This window comes from Neophocaena asiaeorientalis, unplaced genomic scaffold (assembly GCF_003031525.2).
Source record: "Neophocaena asiaeorientalis asiaeorientalis breed wild unplaced genomic scaffold, Neophocaena_asiaeorientalis_V1.1 scaffold10, whole genome shotgun sequence".
Classification (NCBI taxonomy): Eukaryota; Metazoa; Chordata; class Mammalia; order Artiodactyla; family Phocoenidae; genus Neophocaena; species Neophocaena asiaeorientalis.
This window is the reverse complement of record NW_020172817.1, coordinates 5029517-5043362: the sequence shown is the minus strand read 5'-3', so window position 1 is coordinate 5043362 and position 13846 is coordinate 5029517. Positions and strand designations below refer to the sequence as shown.

At 37.2% G+C, this 13846-nt stretch overlaps 1 protein-coding gene across 1 annotated transcript in view; it reads right to left on the bottom strand.

The window, feature by feature from the left end:
- DNAH5 (dynein axonemal heavy chain 5) overlaps positions 1-13846 on the bottom strand; it is a 200419-nt gene that overhangs the window by 92516 nt on the left and 94057 nt on the right. The window contains exons 42-46 of the mRNA XM_024741734.1: positions 11966-12142; positions 11329-11530; positions 9948-10090; positions 8910-9044; positions 98-220 (exon numbers count right to left, since the gene is read on the bottom strand). Coding sequence (XP_024597502.1) covers positions 98-220; positions 8910-9044; positions 9948-10090; positions 11329-11530; positions 11966-12142 — 780 coding nt within the window. The remainder of the gene's footprint in view (positions 1-97; positions 221-8909; positions 9045-9947; positions 10091-11328; positions 11531-11965; positions 12143-13846) is intronic.

The window sequence follows — 13846 nt, the reverse complement described above, 5'->3', positions numbered from 1 at the left end:
TAGGAATTGCAAGTTGAAAAAGTAAAAAATATTTACTCATCAAAAAATAAATCAATGAGGAATTAGGCAAATAAAGTACACAATAGGATCGATATACCTGGTCTCCCCACTCATTGATTATTGGCATATTCACATCATCAATAAAAACAGTCATCTTCTTTCCTGCTGGAGGGCCATATGTTGTGCCCATGCGTTTATCCACATAGCTCTCTATCGTCCTCTGTTAAATAGAAAAGTCAACAGAAACATCTGTGAAAATATCCCCTGACATGGTTAATTATTTTAAAAATCCAGGAAACTTTGAAATGACAGAAATTACTCAGAAAAAAACCCAAAATGTCCCTTAATTCTGGAAAGCAGGGCATGAAGTACCTAACTTTTCTTGCATGACGTTTATAACCTTTGAAAATCTGGTTTAATTTAGGAGTAAAGAAAATTCTGATCAATGTAAATCTTGAATGGGATGAGACTCTTCTGTTTATTTCTACAGACTTAGTTTTGTCTTATTGTGCCTATGTTGGTGACAATATAATATAACCCTAACCCCCATTATTCAAAGGTCCAGCCCTCCTCAAAGTTTCCTTATAATCATAGACAAAGCTAAACAGGGCTACTGTCCAAGAGGCTTCTCAGGTCTTGCTCTGAGCTCCACGGGCGGCCATAATCTGAAGACTGTTCTCTCTTTGTTGAGAAATCTGCCAACTGGCTTCTGTAGCCTGACACAGTCTGCTTTGGGCAGATGCAATCACACTGAATCACTTCTCTTCCCCTTCACAAAGTGGAGGACAATGCCCCCTCTTTTCTATCCAATACATTCTGAGCTTTGGTGGTACAGAAGGAAATGGTACTGTGCTCTATAAAAAAATGTCCTAGCAATGTGGAGAGGAATACTAAAACTGACAGAAGGGGTGCTGGAAGGAGTAATGGGGACATGAGGGAAGAACCCCAGACTACTGACTACAGTATCAACATTTCCATGGTCATAGAGTGTAGTTTGGAAATCAATCAGTTGTTCAGAATATATGTACTGAGTAAGCAGAGCCAGCACTGCAAAGAAAACAGAAAGGGCTCACACTTCTCATGCTCCAGAAACTCAATCTTAAAGACCTCATTTTATTCCCACTGATTCATGATTTAAGTCATGCTAAAGATAATGTATAAAATATAAGAGAAAGTGGAGGTGTATTGAGATAAAACGCATTCTCATCCTATCCAAAAAAGAGTTTCCTTATTTCATGAAGAGCAAACCAGTTAAAATGACATTAATAACCCTTCAAGATACAACCAAGAAATAAGGCCAAGATATAAACAAAAACCTATACATCTGTCCTTGAAAATTCCCCCAGTTTGGTAATTTCAAATTGTAATTTTCTGTCATCATTTTAATGAACAATAGCAAAAGATGTGAACATTTTTCACCATTTTAAAATAGAAAGATATATAAACATATCACACAAATTTCCCATGACAACAGTACGATGGCAAGAAGAATTTCATATTCCCCTGACATAAAAGAAAACTGTTTAAAGTAATGTACTAGGCTAAATTTAGCTCTCCTCAATGAATTTAAATGGATAAAGCAATTAATAATCTCTTGACAACTCCCTATGGCAAACTAGAGCCTTCCCGATATTCCCTTATCTGTTAATGAGAACTCATAGGCACATGAAGATTTTATGTCTTCGGGGGGCCTTCTAAGAGCTAAAAGCCATAGGTGGAACAGGTGAAATAATATGGAGTAATAGCCACATACCTGCACTTTCTTCCCCTTCATTATGACCTTAATTTCTTTGAAATAGCAGGAAATTACTAGAAGGAATTCATTTTAATATATAAAATTATTACTTTTATATATATATATATATATATATATAAAATTAAAAAGCTAAGTTGATAAAAACAAAGGAGGGAGAAAAATTAAATAGCTTGTGAACCTAGAAGCTGAGACTTCTTCCTGTGTTCATAACTGTTGGCCATCAAATAGTTACCGAATGAACTGGGGAGTTGGATAACATCTCCCAAAAGCCTGAAACACAGTAACTTCATGTTCTCCTCCATCATAGATCTATGTGTTTGGGAATATTTAGGAAAACCATATACTTGGACTAGTGTCTCCAACTGGACTTCCCCACTTAGATGATCCATAGCATCACAAAATCAACATATCCAAACGCAGACATCTCTGCCTCATCACAAAATCTGCACCCACTCCTAGGTGCTCATCTCAGGGATTAACACCAACTACCTAAATCTCAACCAAACATTTCCACATCCAACATCGATAAGGTCTATTGCAATTTAAATACTGCTTTTTAATGTATCTCATCCTCTCTGAAAAATGATATGCCCTTGATTAGTTAGTTGTCTTTCTCATATGGATTAATGTCACAACCTTTTAAATTGCCCTCCTTGCCTCCAGTCAGGCCTGGAAACTTCTTTATAAGTCACATACAATGTCTATATTGTGTGATTTACAATTTTGTCTAGACTCTTCTGTCTCCCCAAAGAAATCAGTTTAAAGAATAATCTATCATCTTTGTAGTATTCTGCCAGCCACCTTCTCCCTGGTCTCCTTGATCTACTGTCCCACTACCAAAAGAAAAAAAAAAAAAAAAAAGAATAATCTGTCATCTTTGTAGTATTCTGCCAGCCACCTTCTCCCTGGGCTCCTTGATCTACTGTCCCATCTCATCCATCTTTTTGGTGATATAAACCATAGTCCAGTTAATAAAACCAAATAGGTATATTCATTTATTCATTGATTTGATTATTGTCTGTCTCTCCCACTAGAATGCAAGGGAGGCAGGCACCTTGTTTATCTTGTTCATCACTGCCTCCTCAGTGTCTAGAAAGGTGTCTGGTACAAAATATTTATCTGTAAATATTTGATACATAGATCAATAAAGACAAGAAACTTGGGAGTCATCTCTAACTTTTTTTCTCTCTCTCCCATCCCTCTCCTCCAACAATACCCACTCAACCAAAAACGAGTCCTGTCTGTTCTGCTTCTCAACCACAATTTGAACACATCCTTGTGCTCTTTCCATTCCCACTCTTACTATCTTGGTCCAAGTCAACCTCTCTCTGGAGGAATTACTGTAACCATCTCCTCTCAAGTCTCTCTGAGTACAGCCCTCTCTCTTCCATCTGCAGCCAGAATGAACTTGCTGAGTGCTGATGTAATCCTGCTTAGTATTCCAGTGGTTCCTTATTAGTGACTTACAAGGAACACCATGACGCTCCCTGCTCACCTTCCAGTCTCATTTCTAAACATTCCTTTTCAGGCTCTTGGTTCCGGCCCATCACGGTCTTCATTCGTTCATAGCCAGTTAACAATAAAACAATAAAATGATGCTCCTCTCAGACTGATTTACAGTGTTCATTAAGAGATCCTTATTTACATATTCCTAACGTAGCCATTTCTGAGCCAGAAATCTCTCAGCATTAGTAGTACCCAAACACAATTTGTGAAATATTGACTTAGATAAATGATCTTCCATAAAAGTCACTTCTCTCAACCCAGCTTATCAGTAAAGAGTTGAAATATCTAGCAAGGGCCTGGACTAAGGGTAGTTTATGCTGTTCTCTGAGAATAGACAATAACTTGACTCTGAAATAGGAGAATGGTAGTCAGCATGACATCATCTGAAGCAATCTATGGCACCTAAACAACTTTCTGACCTCATTGTCTGTCTAGCTCACACATACATGGGATACTAGAGCAAACCCCAGCTGTGACAGTGACATTTTAGACATAAAAAACAGATGGTTAGTCATCCAGATAGACTTAGGAATGGGGTTGAGGAAAGCCATTCTACGCTACTCTTCTTCATTCCAAATGAAAAGCTCTAAAACAAGGGCAATTCAATTTTCTGAATTGGTCTCTTAATAGACAATTCAGCCTCTGTAATCCCTAAATTATTAACATTATATAAATATTAAATTCCCCCAAGTAATGGTCAACTCTTTCATTACATTTAGTCCTGTAATTCCCTAATGAAATGAATCCCCTCCTCCTCTGGGCTCCAGGGTACTTAGATTTACTCCATAAGTAGCACTTATCACATCAGCTATACTTGATTGTACACATGTCTGTTTCCCCAGCCAGGGGGAGGAACAGGTACAGTTGAGGAGGTTGTGCACTGCCCAGTTCTTGGGTTCACTATTCACATTATTGTCTCTGTGAATGGGACATAACACAAAATGTGCGTAAACTGCAATGGCCTTATGCAATAGCTCTGACTGGGTTTAAAGTTAGAAAAAAAGGGGTTAAACTGCTACTTCCCCCACTTATTAGCTTTATGACTTATAAGTCATTTTAAACCACATAAGTCACTGAACCACAGCTCAAAAGTGGGAATGTATATAGAGATACATAAATCATGTACATGTATGTGTGTGTATACATACAACAGAATATTATCCATAAATGATATAATACATGTGAAGGTACTTAGTGAATTTAATGCATCATAAAAATGAAAGATATTTTTTATTACTATAGGTATCTCTATATATCAGCACTTAAATCATTTTTCATACATATTACATCCAATCAAATTGAAATATAAAATATACTTAAGTTTAGGCTTCCATGTATCTGCTATTTAGCTAAAAGATAAAAATGGAGAGCTTATGCTTTTTATTAAGAAATCTACCTTTCCATTTTATTGTAACTCATCAAAACCAAATGAAAACAGGCTTATATTAGTAAAGTTTAAAATTCTCAATAGCATATTACAAAAAGTAAAATTGTATCAAAAATAACATCAAAATATAATAATATATAACTAAAAGATAAAAATTTAAAAATGCACTGTGATAAATCAGCCATTTTAATATTAATAGGAATAAAGAAAAGTCATTGGAAGGATCAGATGGGTGAACTGGAAAAGCACAGTGGAAGACATGGGAACTTGGTTTTTCACCCAGGTTCTGCCACCAACTAACTATCTGGGAACTCAAATGAGTATTTCAATCTTCCTTAACCTGAGTGTGTTAATATTAACAGTGAAACCTGACATTTTTAGAGAGCTTTTTACCATAAAAAAATACTTTCACATATTATATCTTAAGAGTCTCCTCTGGAAACTGGTCTTCAGGCTATACTCTGAAGCACAGAAAGGATTTTCTTCAATCACACGGGCCCCTACAGAAAGCAAGAAGGAGGTTGGAAGGGATTTCAGGAGGCCAGCTCCAATTCCATCAAAGCAAATCCCTTGTTACCTGTTTGATAGATTAGTCTTCTACGTAAGATTTCATTAGGAAAAGTGGTTCTGAGTCTAGGAAAAAATGTGGAATTTCCTTCCAAGCGCTACAATTGTCATTTTTAAAAAACAAAACCTATTGCTACCCAAACATTTGTAAGACGGTTGTTGCACTTGGAGTACTTCGAGATTATTTTTAGAACAGAGAAATCTTTTCAGAAATTCTCTTAAGAAATTTTCTTTTTCGTCTTATTTTCTGTATTGTTTACATTTTTAAAGGTACGTGTGAATTACTTTCAAAAATAAAAAAATTAAAACAATATTTGTTTTGAAAAAAAAAATCATCTCTCTTAAAAGACTAACTGAATTTCCTTAGCCAAAAAGAGGGTGACCATATAATTTTGGTCCAAACTTCATACTTTGGATAGTAACAGGGATGCTATTCATTATTCATCTGAGACAACAGAAGTTAACTGGACAGTCCCAGGAAAAGAGGGACATAGAGTCTGTCCTCCTGCTGATAAAAGATGTGAAAGTGACACCATGGTAAAAACAAAGGAAGTTCAGATGAAAACAACCTGTCAAGAAACAGACGTGTGCCCTTGACACATATGCCATCATGGCAACACGGGAGGGATGGACGGTATCTATTTTCTCATCTACAATTTCAATTTGGTTTGGATCCAAATAAATGGGACACACAGAGACAAATGCTCAGCTCCATCAGCCCTTGTTTAGCATGAACGGCTGAAAATTATAGTGAGAAAGTTAATTACAGCAGTTTGGCTAATTGGAAGTTTTCTAAAACTAATGAGTCTAGCTTAATTGAAAGCCCTGATGCTTAGCAGTCAAAACAGGCACTAAACAGACCAGATGATCCTGTGATGCCTCTGAACAGAAGAAGAAATAGTGAAGTGTTGAGACCACTTTCTTACTGAAGGATAGGAAGGATTTGGGTTAAACATCAATAGTTGTGAATCAGATAATGGAACCCTAAAGAATACAGATGTTCATGTTATGAAAACCTGTTTTTTTCTTCTTCTAATTTATAATGCTTCGATATGGTACTGCTTCTAGAAATTTATTACATGGTTTATGAATTTGTATATTAATAAACAGGATGTTTTCTAGATTACGTGTGCCTTTTTCTAGGAAATTAATAAGTATTTCATGCTACAGAGACATAAAGCACAGGTCTTTACCACCTGAGAGGTGTAAATATCACCAAGAGTTACTAGCAAAAATATGTGACAACTCCTTGCCATCTACTAAGGAATTTGGCTAGCCTTTGTCCCTGGTTCCTAGGAGGGAGCCCTTTAAACCCGTGGAATTTCCCGCATAATAAGAACGTCTTTGTTATTCATTGTGGGCCCCTCAGACCACTCATGCCAGAAAGACCAAACTATGATTAGAGTGTTAGGGCTTTAAACCACGTGATATCAGCTGACTTCCCAGGGGGAAGGGGTTTGGAGACTTGCTTCAATCACATGGCCAACCAATCATGCCTATGTAATAAAACTTCAGTAAAAACTCTGGACATGAGGCTCAGGTGAGCTTCCTGGTTGCTGATATACATAGATATGCCTGGAGAGTAATACATCCTGAGGACAAAGAAGGTTCATATTCAGGACCCTCCCAGACCTTGCCCTATGCATCTTCTTTGGGCTGATCCCAATTCATATCTTTTATAATAAAATCATAAGCATAGCATTTTCCTAAATTCTGTGAGTCATTCTGGTGAATTATCAAAACGGACAGGGTCATAGAAACCTTTCAGTTTGCAGCCAATTGTTCAGAAGTGTTGGTAGCCTGGGAACCCCTGAGCTTGTGGCTGGTTCTGAAGTGAGAGAAGTTTTGTAGGGACTGAGCCCTTCACCTGTGAAGTCTGCACTAACTCCAGGTGGTTGCTGTCAGAATTGCACTGCAGCCCTAAAGATTCAATCCACTCCCAAGAAATGTGAAGAGCTAGATAGCTACCCTACATAATGAAAAAAAAAAAAAAACACACTTTGATTTAATGCTTAACAATCAGCATCCACAAGTAAGGTTATATTATAACCTTTAAAGAGATGTTCTCCAAAAGTAAAACACAGTTTTAAAAATATAAAATAGTATCAAGGGAATGTGTATAATGTTAGCACCTTGCCAGCCTAGGATAATCTAGTGTGCAGTTCCCCAAACACAAAAATACCACTGCTGAGTCACTGCAATCTGGGGTTCACCTTCCATCCAGACCTTCCCAACACAACAGTGTGTAAATGATATTCATTAATGATAGAAGGCTAGCCAGTTTTGGAAATTCCATCTCTAACAGAGGAGCATAATGTTTTGACAGTCTTATTTAGAAACTTAATCAATGGTCTTAGTTTTTTGGCACTCTGTAGTCACCAATTACATTAAGTGATTAAAAAGTCATGATTTAGCCTTGTTCTCAAGAATTTTCATTGCTCTTTGATATTTTCATTCCAACAACTAAAGAACAACGAAGTTAATCAAAAATGAAGTTCTTTGGATTTGAATTCCCCTGAAAATTTCCCTTCCATTTTCAGTTTATGAATGTACCTTTTCCTAACTCTTTTTCATATGTATCTTTTCAAATGTACCATTTCAATTTATAAAATGTATCTTTTATTAATGTATTAACGTTCTAATAAAGGTTTTATGAATGTACCTTTTCCTAACTCTTTTTCATATGTATCTTTTCAAATGTACCATTTCATACATTTCAATTTATAAAATATATCTTTTATTAATGTATTAACGTTCTAATAAAGCTATCATAGATTATTTGCAAACAATTAAAGCATGGACTGAAGTTTAAGATTTACTCTCCAGTTTCTTAAATAATTTAGGAATAGGAGAAAAAGAACCAGTTAGCCACTGCAAGCCGTGGTCAATCTTGGCAGTTCCATTGACAAAAGCCATGCAAACTTGAGAGTTGTGCTCTGTTCCTCCTCAATGATACCATAAGCAAAATCTTTAATGTGCTAAGATTCTAAGACTGTATTCCTTGCTGCAATTGATAATAGGAGCCATTGTGGAATGTTAAGTCAGTGAACAACAAGATAAATAGGAACCAGAGATTGGAAAAAGAATAGAAACTAGATTTGAAGAAGATCAGACTTGAAGCAAGACCAGCTTCAAGATTCTTTGATGCTAGTACCCTATTGTGGAATCACGAAGTAGATTATGTAGAGGTGGATAGGGGGAAGGGAGAAAAAGGAAACAACATGAAAAGTATTTCCTTAGATACATTAGCAGCCCTTGACTCAAGAGAGAGACCATCAAAGATGACTCCAGTGTGTCTATCCTAACGACTAGAATAATAGTAACACCCACAGAAAAGCAGACAGTAGGGAGAAGAAGTAGGTTTAGGTGGGGAATAAATAATATTTCTTTCAATTCTGGATTTTGCATGTCCACAGGCTTCTCTACAGAGATATTCTAAACAGTGCTGAGGCTTTTAACACCATATATAATCTTTTTATTTCTCCATAATTTAAGATTATATGTTATCATCTAACTAGGGGGAGATTCTATTGCAACAGAAAAATAGAGATAATGGAAGACGTATGTAGGGGATTTACTATGGCTGTGAAAGTGCACATGAAGTTCAGTGGGTACAGCAGAACAGATTGAGATTTGAGCCTCCAAAGTTTATCACAAACCTGGGCTGAACCAGCAGCACCAGTGAGCCAGTACCTGAAACATCAGCGGGGTGGTTGCAGAAGAAAAGTTCAGACTCTTGATCATGTGGCTTTCAGGATCGTACTTTGACATAAATCCCTTGATTATGACCGTTTTGGCTGTTCCTTGTTCACCAATTAACAGCACAGCCTAAGATAGGAGTTGAGAAAGAAATCCAAGAAATACAATAAAATTATTGTCATGGGCTGGATTGTGTCCCCACAAAATTTATATGTGGAAGCCCTAACCCCCAGTACTGCAGAATGTGACTACATTTGGAGACAGGGTCTTTAAAGGGATGATTACATGAAAAATGAGGCCATTAAGGTAGGCTCTTGTTCAGTCTAACAGGCATCCTTACAAGAAGAGGACATTTCGACACACAGAAAAACAAAGATGCACACACAAGGACCATGGGAAGACACAGTGAGAAGACAGCCATCTGCAAGCCAAGGAGAGAGAAAGGGCTCCAAAAAAACTAAACCCGCCAACACCTTAATCTTGCATTTCAAGGCTCCAGAACTGTACAGAAAGAAATGTTCGTTGATTAAGCCACCGAGCCTGTGGTATTTTGCTATGGCAGCCATGGCAAAATAATATAATGATCAAAAGAGAAGGATTTCTCTTTAGAAAAACAAGTCAAAATTCACTTTCTCTCAATATATGAAAAATCATTACTTAATTATGAATTAAAGCTATTCAACTTTAATATTGTTACTGAGGAATAATAAAAGAAGTATATTAATTTGGCTAATACTTTTATTTATTCTAAACAGCAACATAAAACATTCTAAAATAAATGCAACATGCTTCATGTTATTTTTCTCTTTTTAACATCTTTATAGGAGTATAATTGTTTTACAATGTTGTGTTAGTTTCTGCCGTATAACAAAGTAAATCAGCTATATGTATACATATATCCCTATATCCCCTCCCTCTTGCATCTCCCTCCCACCCTCCCTATCACACCCTTCTAGGTGGTCACAAGATGCTTCATGTTTTCAAGGGACATTTTTAAATGTGTTACTTTTAATAAAAGTGAAAGAGCCATACCTTGCCCTGTTTAGCGATGGTTTTAATTAGGAAGTCAGTTCTCACATTGTCAACATTTGGCACCAGGATGGAGCCATATTCTGGGGTGATATTAGATGGATACACATATTCCTCAGTACAGGTCTTCCAGTGCATCCATTTACCTGAGGTGAACAGAGAACATTTACATCTTCTTATTCCTATTAATAATTTAATTCCTAATTATAATGAGCAGACTTCCTTGAATCTCATGAAGCCATCTTCCAAAAATTCCCCACAAAGTAAAATTCATTAAATTCAGACATCTAAGTATTTCAGTATGTGTTCGCTGAGTCAAAATTTCCCAAGAAACTATTCCCAAAGTGGTAATATTAGGAAATAGTAAGAAGTATCTTGGAATTTTCTTTTTAAACATGTAGGTTCTCAAAAACAAAAAGTGTGTATAGAAATACAGGACAGGGAACTTCCCTCGTGGCGCAGTGGTTAAGAATCCACCTGCCAATGCAGGGGACACAGGTTTGATCCCCTGTCCAGGAAGATCCCACATGCCACAGAGCAACTTAGCCCGTGCACCATGACTACTGAAGCCCGCGCGCCTAGAGCCTGTGTTCCACAGCAAGAGAAGCTACCGCAATGAGAAGCCCGCACACCGCAACGAAGAGCAGCCCCCGCTCGCCGCAACTAGAGAAAGCCCGCGCACAGCAACAAAGACCCAATGCAGCCAAATGAATAAATAATTTATTAAAAAGAAAAATACAGGACAGTGATAGTCGTATATACCTAAAATCATTTTTCATTATGTACTTCCCTAACTGTAAAACCAAAAATAAAACATCCTAGGATGCCATATATAAATATTATGTATACTTGTACTTCATATATGTGTATATATGTACTTTATATATATGTATGCACATTTAAATAAACTTAAAGTATTGCAATACATGCATAGACACGGATGTATAGATATACACACCTATTTCATAAAAATATACTACTTTGTCATTTTTTTATAAGTTGCTGATTATATCGAATGAATGGCTGAAATGGATCTGACTTGGTGATTTTTTTTAATTTGTTTTTATTTCATGAAAAGTTCAGTACACGATATATTTAACAAGAAAATGTGCATTTGGAACTCAATTGAAATAAATATTTGAAAAAGAAACAATTGACTCTCTTTCATACGTACATAAACATTTCCATTTCAATTTTACAGCCAAGAGTTTTAATTACCATTTAGAAATATAGATGATAGCTAGCTAGCTAGCTAGCTAGCTAGATGATAGATTGATAGATGATAGATAGACGACAGGTAGATAGATAAATAGAGTATAAATATTAGCCATTTTGGAAAAAACTGGTCCCACATGTGATGGATGGATAGAAGAGAGGGGCTCACCATCAGATGCGACGTAATAGTCAAACATGGTGTCGTCAGGCCCTGCTAGAGGCGGCAGGTCCAAGGCTAGCCTCTCCTGGGAGCACAGCCAGTGTTCCATGCGGCGCCGGCCATCCAGTTCCAGCACTGCCCCGACGCTCCACATTAGGGAGAAGACGTAGAGTCTCCCCAGGTGCTCCGGCGTGACCTCCCCACCTTGTTCCTGAGCACGAAAGAAACTTTTCTTTTACTTTCTTAATTCTCAAACCAAAACTTGGCTTTGACATTTTAATGAAAATAGCAAAGATCTAAAAGGGATAACAGTTTTCCCCCAAAACAAGAATGAGGGAAAGATGAATAAAACTGGAGAACAAATGCAGAACTGATCTCTGGGAATACCAAACTGGTCTCCAAAATAAATTTTGAATGCTTGTTAGACGACTGAGAACCTGCCCCTAATCCACAAATCTGTGGTTTGCTTTGTGGAAAAAAACAAACAAAAAAAAAGAAATGAAAGAAAAACACAAAATATGCAGTGTCCATGTTTGAAACCTCCCCACTTCCCCATGGTTCTAAGAATCATGTTCAAATATCACAGACCCTGCACAGTATGGCTCAGCTAAAAGGACAGAGAGTTCTAGAAAGTTAAGTGATTTACCTTGGAAGGGATCAGGCCTTGCAGCATGTTGATGCTTTGCATAATCACAAAGGCCTCCAGCATCTCCATCTGGTGCTCTAAGTTCTGAATACTGAAGTGATACAGGTCTGGAAATGACTTGGTGTACAGCTGACGAAGAATTTCAGCTTCTTGAGGCGAACGTTTTTTAAGAAAACCCTGTTGGTTTGCAGATGAATGCATTAATTGAATGTATTAGCACACCAGAAAAATGGCCATTTTTGGACAAAAGTTTTCTAAATGCCGGTTAACAATAATAATATCTAACGATTATACTGCACTTCTGATGTACCAGACCTTGACATAAATTCTTTCCTGTATTATCTCATTTAACGCTCAAAACAACTCTGTGAGGTAGGAATTGTTATTATCCTTTTACAGATGAGGAAACTAAGGCCCAAGGAGTTTAAGCAACATGACCAGGATCCCACAGCTGGTAGATGTCAAAATTCAAACCCAGAGTCTGATTCCAACATCCCTACATTCAGTTACTACACATAAGCTCAGGTCTTGAAGCAAGATGGAGGGGAAAGTCTTCGGCTCTTGATTAAAATATGCTAGGAGAAAATGAGGAGGCATATATATGGAAATAACTTAGAAAAAGAAAAAGGAATAAATGATGAAAAAAGGAAATCCATCCCCAGATTTTTCAAAATAGGAAACAAAGGTTTATCACAATTTTATTTCTTCTAATTTAATGAATAACCAGTGTAGAAAAAATATCAAAGAATACTCAGGAAAATGGGGAATTTAGTCATTTGGAAACCCAATCTTAGGAAACTACATGTGATTCATAACAAAATATCACTTAACACAATATTTTCTGCAGGTGAGGAAAGTTCCCTTGGCATCAAGAGATCAGGTCATTCTTAGAGATTCTGAACAGAAGCAATAAAATGTTGATTCTCAATCATCTATCATTTCATGAATTCAACGTGATTGCACAGCAACAAAAACGAAACATAGCACTTTCAAGTTGATGGTGCTATGTTATCAGCGTGGCTCACAGAGGCTCGTGGATTCCCATGAACACAACTTCCCCATTGGTCTGCCCTCTAGTAGTTCTCTCAGAGCTGCCCTGCCCTGCTCTAAACACCTCCAGTCTTGTGAGTCTTGCTTCTTGCTAACCATTTGTAAGCAAGTTAGCGCCAATGTAAAGGCCTTATTCAGCCTCAACACGGACAGATATAATAGAAGCTCATTTCGTAAATAGCAAACTGTAAATATTCATTAGCTAATAGTGTAAAAGTATTGTTTAAAAGCCTTTGTGAATTTAAAGTATTTGGGGGAAAATCACAAATTCATTTTCACTTGGAGTTTGCTGCATCTGTGGTTACGAAGGCTGAATCCATTGTGGTACTTTAAAAAAAAAAAATTTTTAAAACAATAACTCCTGCACCTTCCTCCTCAGATTCTAAATTGATAGACTGAGGTATGACACAGTCATCTGTATTTTTTTTTCTTTTTTTTTTTGCAGTACGCGGTCCTCTCACTGTTGTGGCCTCTCCCGTTGCGGTGCACAGGCTCCAGACATGCAGGCTCAGCGGCCATGGCTCACGGGCCCAGCCGCTCCGCGGCATGTGGGATCTTCCCGGACCGGGGCACGAACCCGTGTCCCCTGAATCAGCAGGCGGACTCCCAACCACTGCACCACCAGGGAAGCCCATTCATCTGTATTTTAAAGAACTGTCATTGGTGATTATTCTTGCAAAGTCAGGGTTGAGAACTCTTGCTCTGTATTCTTCTTAAAGGATGGATAATTTAACTGTGAAATCTGAAATCTTCAGAAGCATTTTCAATGACATATCCAACTGTACTTCAGTATCATTTTGCTTTAAAATCCCCTCCTTCTTCACATCTTCA